The sequence below is a fragment of the Onthophagus taurus genome, chromosome 10 (assembly GCF_036711975.1).
Source record: "Onthophagus taurus isolate NC chromosome 10, IU_Otau_3.0, whole genome shotgun sequence".
Classification (NCBI taxonomy): domain Eukaryota; kingdom Metazoa; phylum Arthropoda; class Insecta; order Coleoptera; family Scarabaeidae; genus Onthophagus; species Onthophagus taurus.
In genome coordinates, this window is record NC_091975.1 from 2,977,143 (window position 1) to 2,991,848 (window position 14,706).

General features: G+C 33.5%; 1 protein-coding gene across 1 annotated transcript in view; it reads right to left on the reverse strand.

Annotated features, from left to right (window-relative positions):
- The window catches only part of LOC111428213 (cadherin 87A), a 72,495-nt gene that overhangs the window by 12,486 nt on the left and 45,303 nt on the right, over positions 1–14,706 (reverse strand). The window contains exons 4-8 of the mRNA XM_071199360.1: positions 12,015–12,073; positions 5,919–6,722; positions 5,040–5,860; positions 883–4,749; positions 104–263 (exon numbers count right to left, since the gene is read on the reverse strand). Of these exons, the coding sequence (XP_071055461.1) occupies positions 104–263; positions 883–4,749; positions 5,040–5,860; positions 5,919–6,722; positions 12,015–12,069 (5,707 nt within the window). The 5' untranslated portion in view covers positions 12,070–12,073. The remainder of the gene's footprint in view (positions 1–103; positions 264–882; positions 4,750–5,039; positions 5,861–5,918; positions 6,723–12,014; positions 12,074–14,706) is intronic.

Sequence of the window (14,706 nt, forward strand, 5' to 3'; positions counted from 1 at the left end):
CGATTATCCATTCATTTCGCTTTAATTAATTTTCTTTCAAATATTGTCTTATCACCACATTCACATTCATCTTTTAATTTTTTTTTTAAACAAAAGTCGTGTTATATCAATTCGGCTACGAATTCCGGTTGACCATCGTTATTTATCGTCAATCCAGACCCTTTAAATCTCGTCCGAAAATCGTCGAAAGAATCGCTGGTACTTCCCGCATGTTCTGGAACTTGAAATGTTGATCCTTGGAAGCCCATTGCTGCTTCATAAAACTAAATACACAAAATTGAATGAATGATCAATTAAAAAATTATTTGAAAAAATGGATGCGAAATTTTGTTGGGGCACTTATCTTGAGCACTTTGATTAAAATAATCTGATCAAATTCTCATCCGGTTCCAAAAATGAAAATAAGGAAAATTAAATACAGTAGAACCACGATTATCTGGGTTGGTCCTTATCTACCAATAAATATCCCTGATAAGATTAACAAAAAAGAAATAACTGAGTTGTAATCTAGACAATTAAAGATAAAGCGCGATCGAGGTCTGTATTGTGACCTCATCATGTAAATAACTATACAAGAAAACCATCCAAGTCTTATTAATCATTCTGCCTGAGTTGCTTAAATGTAACAGAATTGGAAAAACCTATACTTGATGACTTGATGCCAGCTTAATATAATCTTCTGCCAGCAATATTTAGAGGTTTCCTAGCATTATCTAGTCTTCTGTTGGCATATAGTGGTCTATTTAATCAAAAGTACTAGTTTTGAGTTACCATAATCAGCTGATATTTCAGAGGCAATATAATTTCATTTATAATTTTTGACCCAAAACCACGGTTAATCGGGGTTCTACTATACAATAAAAAAATTTTAAAAGAACTTACATTTGGTGCACCTCTCAAAGAACTATTGGCACTTATGGAATGATGTGGCACCCCAGATAACGTTGCATAATCAGCCATATCATCATGACCCATGGATAAAGTAGCTACATGTGATGATCCCCTTCGATTCGGATGTTGAATAGTAGCGTAAGTGTTATCGTCCGGAACTAAGTCATCGCTATCTCTTCGATTCAAACCGTTTTCGGGTTCGTTAAAAACTTGCATTGTTAATTCTTGTTCTTCGTAAATTTTTAATTTTTGTTCTATCCAAAGTGGATTTTCGGTTGTATTTAAATCGTCGATTATGGCCTTTTTAATTAAAGCGTCCTTTTTCTTAAGATTATTTGGTGAAATAGCCCAATGTCGTAGACAACAACAAACGACGATAAAAGTAATTACTCCAACGAATAAAACTATTAAAAGGGCGATAAGCGCTGCTAAAGCTGGATCGAAAACGTCTTCTTTTTCGACGATTAACGCCGGCAAGACGTTTTCGATTGCAAATCCCGAATAGTAATCTTTCAAAAAATCGTATTTTGCATCGACAACTTTAAGTACATCGGGAACTGGAAGAATTGTATGAGTTGATGGATCAACCACTAAGATGTACATATCAGACCATTCTTCGTTTTTGTGGCCCATATCGTCGGTGTTAAAGCGTATATCAACCATGATAACTCGACTTTGGGTTGCGTTACTTAATTCGGCTAAAATTTCATTTTTTTCTCTTAAAACTTCTTCAACGGGTTTTGATAAGATGATTCTTATTAATTGGTTTGGTTCGAAAATCCATACGTGTACTTTTGTTGTTGCTTCTCGTTCGGGGAAGGCTACTTCTCGCGCAATCACATCAACTATAAATCTATGCTGGTTGTTTTCAGCTAAATAAGTTGCTGTGTTTAATTGACCGTTTTGAGTTATATTGAAAGGTGATGGGATAATCGAACCAGAACTTGTACTTGAACCGTATTTATACAAATTAGATGCTTTAATGAAATACTTTAAGGTTCCATTTAAACCTTCGTCATTATCGATTGCTGTTACGTTTGTTATAAAATCGTTTATGTTAGCCATTGCGTTAACAGCTGTGTAATAAACGTTTTGTTCGAATTTGGGGATGTTATCGTTTAAATCTTTGATTATTATTTTAACTTTAGCTATGCTACTGTTGTGGGCGATTATTTCGTTTTCAATGATATCGTTTTTATCTTCTTTTATTAAATAAAATTCATCATCGTTTGTCGCGAAAATATACAAGTCATACTCGTCTTTGGTTTCGCGATCGAAAGATTTATTCGTGTAAATCCCGCCATCGTTTTTATCGATATAAAAGGCTTTATTATCGTTTTCGTTCCATAATAAATAGTAATAAACTTTAGCGTGTTGGCCTTCATCTCGATCTAAAGCTTTAACCTGCCCGATTTTTTCGTTTTTATCGCCGTTCTCGATTACATAAAATACGTAAGGATTTGTTGTTTGCGAGTCGGGAAATTCGGGGCGATTATCATTCATATCGACCAAAAATATGGTTAAATGTGCTAAAGTTTCGTACCACAAAGGATTACCGTGATCTTTAGCGACCAAAATTAATTCATAGCGACCTTTTACTTCCCGATCTAAATATTTTTTGCTTCTTAATTCCCCGGTTTCTTCATCGATTGAAAATTCTTCGGTTTCTTGTACGTTTTCGTCGTTGACGCGTAAATGATAAGTTAATCTTCCGTTTTCGCCGATGTCTTTATCGAACGCTTTAACTGTTAACACTAAATAATTGGTTGTAGCCGAATTTTCGGTTATCTCTAAAGTCGAATTTTGTAAAGCTGGTAAAATAAATTTCGGTTTGTGTTCGTTGACGTTCATTACTTTAATATTAACGGTGGCTTTATCGGATAAAGAATCGGAACCTTCCCCATCCGAAGCTTCTATTATTAAATTAAATTCATTTGTGTTTCCAATTAAAGATTTGTGGGGGTACAAAACTCCAGTTTCATCACTTAAAAGGAATAAATTGTCTTTGTTTCCTTCGACTATTTTGTAACGAATATGGCTGTGAACATCGTTATCGATTGCGTGAACTTGTAAAATAGGAGTTGGTGGGTTTAATCGAACGTTTTCAATCACTTTGGCGTTATAGTGTGATTGATTAAATTTCGGGGCGTTATCGTTTATGTCAATTATTTGAATATGAATAGGAACTGAAGATGAGCGTTTTAAATTTCCGGGGGCTCCATCAACTGCGACGACTTGAATCGTCGTTTCATTAATGATTTCGTGGTCTAAAAATTCTTTATTTCCAACGGTGACCAACCCACTTCTTGGGTTAATCACGAAATTTTCGCTGTGCTCTCCAATTAGATTGTAAGTAATCACCCCAAATTCATCAGCATCTAAATCGGTGGCTTTCACGGTTAAAATCGGAGTTCCAACCGGCGAATTTTCATTGATTGAAACATTATATTCGTTTTGCGAAAAAATCGGGTCATTATCATTAATATTTTTAACGCTAACAATAACAGTGGCCGAAGAATTCAATTGAGGAACCCCAGTATCTGATGCGATAACAGTAAAATTTAACGATTTTATTTTTTCGTAATCAATTTCTTTTTTAATTTGGACGATTCCGGTTCCGTAATTTATTTCGAAATATTCACTCGGTGGATCGATTACGTATCCGGCGATATCGGAATCTTCATCATGTGCTATGTATGTAGCAACAATTGTGCCTATTCGCAATTCTTCTTTTAAATCTAAATGGTAAAATGGTAAATCAGGCCTCCAAGGTGGAACAAAAAATGGGGGTGAATCGTTTACGTCGCTCACTGTTATAATTAAAATACCTTCACCTTGTTGTAAAGTAGGAGCTGTTATGTCAGTTACTAAAATGGTAATTCTTATAACGGCGGCTACATCTCTATCTAATTCTTTCATTACAATCACTTTCCCCGTGTTTTTATCAACGGAGAAGAATTCCTTGTAAATCTCATTATCTAAAATTTGTTTCCCAAATTTATCCAGCGCTGTTATCGGTTCCGTAGCAGCAAAATTTAACGATTCCGACGTATTTACGTCTTGATCTAACGCAATTAAAGTATAAATAACACTTCCAATTGGGGCATTTTCCATTACTTCAGTTTTTTGAGTCGTTGGCACAAAATAAGGTAATTTATCATTAGTGTTAATAATATTTACAATTAACGTTGTTGTTCCCGTTAAAGATGGTTCTCCTAAATCAGTTGCAACAACCTCAATGTGATAAGTTTTCCTCCTATCGTAATCTAATTTCGACGAAACAGTCACAACACCACTTTCATTATTAATCGAAAAATCTTCGAAACTCCCTTTTTGGAATTTATACCGAATTTCGGCGTTTAAACCAACGTCAGCATCGTGAGCTTTAATTTTTAAAACGCTTGTATTGATTAATACATCCTCGGCAACGTCGAGTAAATAATTCTCCTTTTCAAAAATCGGGTTGTTATTATTGACATCTTTAATTGTTATATTAACCATTGTTGTCGTTGTGAATTTTCCATCATTAGCTTCGATTGTTAAAACTATATTATCGTTCGTTTTTGAATCGTTCGTTAAATCCAAACCTTTGTTATTTGATACTTTTAATTTTCCTGTGTTCGAGTCTATTTTAAATAAATCGTTATCGTTTCCGGCGATTATCGAATAAATTAATTTCGATGTTTTATCCATGTCTCTAGCTGTTATTGCTACCTCGGGATCGAATTTTGAAGCGCCTTCGTTAATGAAAACTCTGTAAACTGGTTGGGTGAACATCGGTGGGTTATCATTTTGATCCATTAATGTTATTTTTAGAGGCACTAAAGATGTTTGGCCTTTACCATCATCATCTGTTGCCTAAAAATTATAAAAATAAAATGAGTTTATGATTAAATTATTTTTATTTTATGATAAAGAATTAAGATAAAAATCGAGAATTGAAACAACTTCAAAATGATGATTTAAAAAAAATGTTATTTCAAAAACTAAATGATATTTTCAAAAACGATTTATTCCATTAGAAAGATCACAAATTACTTTACAAGTTGTGTAATTTTCAGAACGATTTTTTAACTAATCGATTTTATACGATTGTGTAAAGACGAATGTAGGAAATTAACTTTCTTTTGACTTATTTTTATTCTTACCTTAAATTGCAAAAAATATTCCGGTTTAATTTCAAAATCTAAACAAGGTTCCCTTCCGGGAGTTTCACATTCTTTTACAGTAACAGCACCGGTTCGTTCATTAACAATAAACTTTTCGGCTCCATTTCCAACTAATTGATAAACGATTCCGCCTTCGCCAAATCGCCCGGAATCTCTATCTCTCGCAACAATCGTCGTAACCAACGTGCTTCCGGTGGCCATTTCTGAAATAACAGCCGTGTAACCGGCATCTTGGTCAAAAGTAGGTGCGTTATCGTTCGCGTCTGTGACCGTAACTTTAACGGTGGCCGTTGATGATAATAACAAATCGGTTTGGATTTCTTTGGCGATTACTAAAATTATGAATTGTCGTTGATTTGGATCTTCGTAGTCTAAGGAACTGTTTGTTACGATTATGGAAACGTTTGTTGAGGATTTCGCCGTTTTTGGTTCGACGGAAAATACACCGGAGATGTCTTGAAGGGTTAACGAAAAAATTGAGTTGTTGCCCAAATCGGGATCTTTTACAATCATATTAAGTCCGGGAAGTGGTGAACCTTCCGCGATATCTTCAGAAATTTCAACTGAATATTCTCTTTGATTAAAACTTGGTGGTTCATCATTAACATCTTTTATAGTAACTGTTGCTTCTACCGTTGTCATTATTGAAGGATCTTCGATTTTATTACCATCGACTAATTCTCTTGCCCTTATATTAAATTTTAAAACCCCACTTCGGTTGTCTAAAGCTTCGCGATCTAACGGTTTTGCGGTTCTTAATTCTCCGGTTACGGCGTCTAATAAAAAATAATTCATCGGGTCTAAAACAAAAAAACATTAATTAGTTTTTTTAATAAATTTAAACAAATTAAAACTTACTATTAACTAATTCATACATAATCTTTCTTGGCATTTGTCTATCCCCATCTTCAGCATGAACAGTCATAACTAAAGTATTAATCGGAACATCTTCATAAACTTCAGCTTCTAATGACCCATAAAACTTTGGCGGAGTATTTTGAACATCTCTAATCGTAATATTAACTAAAGTCGTATTTTCCAATTCGCTATCGCTTGCTTTTAATAAAAAAGCGTAACCACTCTGAATGGAATAATCCAAAATATCTTTAAGAACAATCTCCCCTAAATATTTATTTTGATCTGATTCGATCGTTTTTATTTTAAACGATTCGCAAGCATTTAAGTATTCTGGGAGCTCAACACATTCAACCTCTAAAGTTTCTCCAACTGTATCCACATCGGTTACGATGATTTCATTAAAAATCGTTGTGTTAATTGGGGTATCTTCTTTAACTTCAATGTTATATGGCACATTTTGAAAGATTGGTGCATTATCGTTTACGTCTAAAACTATAATCGTAACGGGAATTGTTACGACGTTATCACCGCCAACGGGAGCATCTTTGACTTCATCTCTTATACTGACGAAGAAATTTAACGTATCATTAATTTCACGATCTAAAGGTTTGACCAATTTAACTTGACCATTATCAGAATCTACTTCGAGTAGGTCAGTTCCAAAGAGACTGAAATGAACCGGACTATTTTCCGGATCAGAACCTTCCAAACGATAAACGACTTCACCTACATTTGTATTTTCTGGTAAAACGAAATTGTTCATGTCTAATGAAAAAGATGGTGCTAAATTGGTTGCCGCACAATCTGAAAAGAGAAGAAAAAAATATATTAAAAATTGAAATAAATGGTCCAAACTTTACTATCTAATTCTATTACACTTGGAGACATCCGATGGTAGTTTTGGCTTTAGATAGCCGGCGACTTCCGTCGATGATTAGGTTGGACGGTAAGTCCAGGATAAGATAAGAGTCGGTTCGGCTTTAGATGGGGAGGGTTGGTGGCGTCGATACCAGATCGGCTTTTACAAGCGAAAAGCGGCCGTACTATACTCTACCCGGATTATATTACCCAATACCAGACGCCTCAAGGCGTAAATAAACGAGCACGAGAAGGAAAGAACGGTATGAAGGAAAAGGAAGTAGATGTCTAGATGGAGGCGTCGCGACGCTCGCGAACGATGTAAACGGACTCGTTTGACTACAAAACGTAGTAAAGTTAAAGGTGATGAGCTTTTTTTAGGACGGTTTTACTTTAAAAATAATAATTAAATAAAAATACCCGGCGCCTCCACCAGTTTTGATGCGTAAAAAACTATTTTGAAATTATTTTTATTTGTAGGTAGATTTCGATGAACAATATCTCATTCGAAAGTTTAATCATGCTTTATTTTTAACAATATTGCTCTTTTACATTTTTGCTGTAAGATGCATAAATATCCGGAAAAATTCGAATAACTAAAAATTAGATGAAATCGTGATTTTACATCTTGTATAATATTGTACTATAATCATGTTAATTAATATAATCTATTAATTAAAATAGTAACTCTTCAACTTAACATAATTGTTAGTGATCTAATTGCAGAGTAACAATTTATTTGGTAGTGAACAATAACACTTGAGATAAGTCCATTTCTAGGACATTGTCGTCACGTGGTGAACGGGTGACATCAATTAATGCATTTGTGTGCTCGGGACAACTATGTTTAATTAGAGGCGTTCTGGGAACCCCTTGATCTGTTAGGAACGTAACCCGGAAACGGGAAGTGTGCGAAATTTAACGCCCGATCGCCGGAATATCTTCTAAACCCGCTACCAAATGAATCCTAGACACGCACACATGCTACCCAACGTGCGAATATGGTTCTTGAATACTTGATTAGAGTGTGGTTATTATGCAAATTGTTATCGGAGTGGTGTTAATTGAGTTTTCGGTTGTAAAAGTTCTTTGAATTAATTTAATTTGAAATAAATGAGGAATAATACGTATCGGCGAACACGAAATAAAATTAATGCTTGTCTCTCAATTGCAATTTTCGAAATGATGGTTTCATTGGTTGCATTTTATTTGTTCGAGACTGGAACAAAAATAATTTGTTAGGGTTGTTTGACTACCCACCATGTTAATTTATTGCCTGGAATTAATTGGGCTTGTGTTTCCCGGAAAATATCTAAAATATAGAATATCGAAATAATTGTAAAGGGCTTCACCGTAAACAATGTGGCTTATAATATTCGTGAGATGCTGAAATTTTCATGGAGGTTTGAAGAGGTGTTTGGTGAATGATTGATTTTTCATCACAATGCCAAAACCCTTGGCCTAGTCACACCTTTACCACCCTTCCATTCTCTATTCAAGTTAAGAAAAATTTAAAAGAAGAACAATGCTGGTAACACAGGACATTTTTCTTTTAATAATGATAAAAGTCTGGTAATTTGTTTTAAGTGTTTTAATACACTTAACAGGCTCCGTGACAGAGTGTAGCGAGATTTTTGATCATTAATCATCTCGCTCCTTTCCCGACATTCTTTATTTTTTGCTCCCAGTTCCGAAATAAAAAGGAAATGATGTTTCTGTTCTCGAAGAGTGTTCAGGAAAATTTTTATTAAATCCCCAGATGGTTACAGAAAGAAAGAGCAATCAATCACTGTTCCTTCGCAAAAAAAAATCGAGGAAAGTAACAAAACGCCTTGTAATTATTATCGATTTGTGATTTGTTCGAATTGAAGTTGAAAAATTGATTTAAAAACAAAATTGTTAACAACTTCAATTTATAAGGTACATTGACGTGGTCTTTAAAACATAATAACGTTTGGGAGTTTTCCTGAAAGGAAATTTATGAATAATAAATAGCTTTGATGTGTCGCAAGGGAGTTGGTTAAACTGCTGTACAGTATGTGAGGGTCTCCTATACGAAGCAGGTTGGAAATGTATTAGAAATGTTGTGACCAAATTCCCAAACTGTATTTACCCGTAATGGAGCTTCTCTTTGTGAACCACCGTTACACAAAGTGACGTTTACCGATGCCCTGTGAATTATTTAACGTTCAAGTTATAACTTTAACCCAAACTCAAGAACCAATTTATCAACGAAACCAAAATAAATTATTAACGATCTAAAATGTGAATATTAATTCATTAAAACGAGCCATAAACTCGAAAGCACGCGCATTGTTTTGTATTATGGATGATAAAACTTGTTTATGCCCCACTTATTTCCCACCAAATTACACACTATCTGGTAACAATGAGTAATAAAATTGTTTTAGATTTACAATTACGTAATTTCAATATTTCATTTGTGATTTAACATTTTTCATTTCAATAGTAACAAAGAAGAATTGCATATCAAAAAAAAATTTGCATATCGGAACTTTACGGGATTTTTTTCTTTTCAATCTTGATTACGCACGAAAGGCGAAAAAGGAATCCTCGACTTTTACCGATGAAACCCTGAATGTAAAGAAGGTCACTGCTTTAGGCCTTCTTTAGTTCGCATCTTTAATTCATGACGAATCCTAAACCATTACAAAAGACTCCGACTTTCAAATTTAATCGATTTTGACTCTTTACTCTCAATAAAAAAAGAAATAATAAACAACCGAAAAAAAAAATTACGTTGTGTAGTTGAAAGGGAAAACTTTTCCGCTTTTGAAAAATGTATTCAAATAACGTTGGCAATTTGCGATGACGATGAAAGTCGACGTCGTCGAAATCGGCATAACAAAACGGGTGACGTCGCTTAAAAATTCATAACCGACGACGCTGGTAATCGGCCGCGGCGGAATCGGCGGAAGGAAAAAAGAAACGAAAAGAAAAAATCAAAAAAGGAAGAAATAACGCGAAAGCGAGCGCTCTGAAAATCCTTCACCGTGACAGAACGACCCGGGGGTTGAATTACATCGACTCAAACTCAACGAAATCCAACCCAACCACCCTTCCAAGCAGGAACGAAAGCAAATCGAATAAATTAAGACCCAACCCGAAGAAACGCATTTCCGCCGCCACCGTTTCGGATTAATGTAGCGTTAATCCCGGATGTTTTCTTAGTTTTATTTTTATCCGTGTTCGCCACTTTTCTTGACCGCGACCAATAGTAATGAAATCTCATCTCTTACTCGATCCACGGATAAGGGAAATAGGGTGTGGCACCTTTGAGGGGGATATTGATTCGTCAGTTGAGAAGATACAGGTACTTTAAAGGAATAAACAATCCTTAAAAAAAATTAAATAAATATTCTAACATTTTGGAATTTCAATTCATTATTCTCCGAAGAAATGATCACAATTCTTCAGCCTCCATATTTAATAACCTATCGAATCATAATAACGAAGCATTAAGACATTAACTAAGACGGACTAAAAACACTATCTCACAAAAGATAGGAGGAAAGTGTGTAGAGGTAAAGAGATATCTATAAATTTGTAGGTACAATATGCTCAAAGATCATCTTCTGCGCAATCCAATCACGGATATGCTGACTGTTTTATTAGAGCTGGTCTGGTTCTGCCAATGCATCTAACACTTAGTGATACTTTTGTTAATATTCTACTTCTTAAGAAGTAGAACTAGATTCACAATAAAACCTTCATGGAATAGGCGGACATATAATCGGTCACAGGAAAACAACAAAGCAATAAAGTAATATGAAATTTTCACTAAATAAAAGGAAAACTCATAAAAGGAAAGTTTTTGCTTGACAATTATAACTAACCTAGAACATAGTTTAGAAGCTGGATAAAACTTGATTATCGTTTAGTTGTATGGAAGGCAACAGATGCATAATGTAAATAAGGCTGAAAATTATCCATAAAATGTTCTATAACGTTGTATTTATTTTACGAACTAATAACAATAACGATAACAATAAAAGTTGTGAAAGAAAAATAATAATTTTTTTGATTATTTGCACATATTGAAAACAAAAGATATCGATAAGATATTATCCCTCGAAGACTAATATCGTACGGTTTCCAACTGGGGAGATGCCGACCGTAAGGAACCGAAGGAGATTGGATGCCAGTACTACTACAGACTAAGAATAAATCTCTACGGCCATAAATTGGGATTTTTGTATGCGTTTGCAGAATGCTACTTTAATCTTACCGCACACACATATACATATCCAACCTTGCACAAACTTTGGCAACTTTTCCAACTATAAATTATTTGACCAATGACATATTTAAAGCTCACATAAGTTAATATACAAAAAAATGAATCGACATTTTATAATAAATGATGTTTTCAACATCTCAATTAAGTTGCGGTGGGTGAAAAACTAAGCAGAATGTATTGTATTCGATTAAAGAGAAGACAAAGTGGCATGTAAAGTCAAGTGTCGTGTTAGCTAAGGCGAGCAGAAACCCAGAGACCATTTTATTACGCGCCCTCTCTTCCACAACCCCCTCTTTCTCTTACACTGACTCTCTTTTCTGGTTGAAAGTAATGAACTTTTTAAGTAAAACAGAGCCCCGGGGGATTTTATGGGAATTTGTACGGCTACAGTGTAGACTTTAACTTGGATCCTGAAGCTTAAGAAAACAAAGTTGTTCAAAACCCCGCCGTTCTCAACACGAACGCATCAATTTAATGCATTCATTTCAATGATTTTGAATATTTAGATATAAAACAAAAAATGGTTAAGGCGGTTTAAAGTTTTTTTAGGCATTTAAAGATAAAAAAAACAGAAAGGATTTTATAAAAAGAGAAATAGGGAAGAGGGTCTTTTGTAAGCGAGACCACAGACGCAAAACCAATTTACGGCGTTCTTTGTCTCGATACCGACGACATTTACCGCTGCATTCGCCCATTATTCAACAATAGTCCCTAAGTAATTTCAGGTGTTGCGCCCCTGCAATCCTGTACAATGCCGAGTAATTTTCAACGTTTCAACGGATTTAAATCCAGAACGTTCAACACAAAAAACAAATAATAGAAATAGAACAAAAAGTATTAAATCCCGTCGAACGCGAAATCACTTTTAAAGTGATACTGGAATTTTAGAATTTTATTTAATTAAACACACTACAAAAGAAATAAATCAATATATAGATTAAATAATGGTTTTATGGGAAGTAAATGTTAAAACTCACCTTTTTGTATCGACAAAAATAGGAGGAGGATGATGCATTCTTTATTAGATCTCATGTTCCTGAAATAAAAAAAAATTAAGTGTACTTTTAATATATTTATTTTTTAGTCTCGATAAAATAAGAGCTAACTAAACATTATACGGTAGCGAAGTGGGTAGAATTAAGCTCTTGACTTTTATAAACCACTTAGGTGGATTTATGGCGCAGCTCGCCCGAAAATAAAACGAAAAAAATCAAACAAAATTAGGAGAGAACCCATGGTTTTATATAAAGTGTCCAGCAAACAAAGACTCCGCAATTATGTGCGGATTTTCCGGCGGTTCATATACAAAATTTCGCGTATTCTCCACTTAGAAATTTAGAGGGGAATGGAACGTTTCATTCCAAACTTGGAGAACGTTTCCATTGAAAATCAACTCTTCTTCACTTCAATACCATAAATTTGCATAAATTGTAGGTTTTAAAATGAAATTCATTTCGAGAGGTGTTTATGAGAGTTATGAAAAGATTTATGTTTGATTTTAAAAGTTTTGACATCAAAAATTAATTCTAACAAGATTAAATTTCTCTTTGTTCGAAATGTGGAGATAATATGAACATTAGCATACCTCAAATGACAGTGTAAGCCTAGGATGAGATTTCGGGAAATGTGGGAAAGCTACCGGAATAAATTCCTTACAGGAACGTGCAGAAATATCTATTAAAGTCTCGGAATTGTTTCTCGGAATGGTTTGGTTGATCAATAAGCTGAACTTCCAAGGTTTAATAAATCTACATCTACTCTGTCGACTATATTAAATTAAAGCCGTTATTAATATATTCACAAAATTTATTCGGGGAGAAGGCAATAGGTGGCTGAATATGTTGACAAGGTACACTTTCTCATTTTACGGGATATACTGTATTTAAAATCATTTTCAAAAAATCATAATTAATCGGGATTTCACTAAATCTTTATGAAATTATCAGCACTTACAATACAAACTATCAGCTTTTCAATGAAAGAAATGGATTTTCAAAATATCATTTGGTTTATGAGATATTACTTTTTAAACATAGTAAGTCACTTTCTCATTTTTTGGGATTAACAATTATTTTCGGTCATATTCAAAAAATCATAACAAATTGGGATTTAACTAAATCATTATGAAATGATCAGCATTTATAATACAAATTGTCAGCTTTTCAATGAAAGAAACGGATCTTCAAAATATCTTTTGGTTTTTAAGATATTAAACTTTAAACATCATAAGACACTTTCTCATTATTAGGGATAAACAGTTATTTTCAAAAAATCATAACAAATCGGGATTTCACAAAATCATTATGAAATTATCAGCACTTATAATGGAAATTATTAGCTTTTCAATGAAAGAAACAGATTTTCAAAATATCATTTGCTTTTTGAGATATTACTTTTTAAACATAGTAAGTCACTTTCTCATTTTTTGGGGTTAACAATTATTTTCGGTCATATTCAAAAAATCATAACAAATTGGGATTTAACTAAATCATTATGAAATGATCAGCATTTATAATACAAATTATCAGCTTTTCAATGAAAGAAACGGATCTTCAAAATATATTTTGGTTTTTAAGATATTAAACTTTAAACATAATAAGACACTTTCTCATTATTAGGGATAAACAGTTATTTTCAAAAAATCATAACAAATCGGGATTTCACAAAATCATTATGAAATTATCAGCACTTATAATGGAAATTATCAGCTTTTCAATGAAAGAAACGGATCTTCAAAATATCTTTTGGTTTTTAAGATATTAAACTTTAAACATAATAAGACACTTTCTCATTATTAGGGGTAAACAGTTATTTTCAAAAATAACATTTTGAAAATTTATTAAAACAGAAATAAATAAAGTAGAAGCAATATAGCACAAATGCTACATATACTCTATATTTTTAATATTTTTGTTTTATCACTAATATTACTCGGTTTATGTATATATTTATAAATACGGTTTTCGAACTCGCAAAATCGGTAATAAAAAGCGTCGTTTACACGTAAATTAATCACCAAATAAATAGCATAAAAACGGGGGTTTACCGGTCCGTTTATATGGCTAAAATATATGCGTTCAAACCGTTTGCTTTACCAAATATTTTTCGCTTCCCTGCGTTTTTTGTATTTGTAAACATAAACAAATCACTGCAACCGAGGCTTTATTTTTTACCAGCTTTTTTATCAGTATATATTTTTCAACAACAAAAATTCTTCCATCCAATGACAATTTGAAACGAAATCGGCTTAAATTCTTAATATTTTTATGATTTATGACAAATAAATCTAATGATTCTAGGAAGGGAGAACTCAAGAGGACTCATAGGTTCGGAGTTGGAAAAGATTTGATCTGTTTCGAGTACTAAAATAAACAATGAAGATGTTCTCTATCTCGTTTTTTTTTTCTTGGAGGAATTCTTACGAAGGCAATCGGATGAGGCACAAAAAGTAACGGGGAGGAATCAATCGTCGCTAACTAACTCGCATTTTTCTTCCTTCATTCCCCTTTCTCAGTTTCGGTTCCGTGCACGATCGTGCGGACTTATTGCTTGATGAATTGGAAGGAGATAAAAGGAAACGTGTGGTTCTTTCTTTCTAAAAATATTTCTTTTAAGGAAATTCGAATAAACATTATAATTGTTAAATAGTAAATAAGATAAATAGGGTAA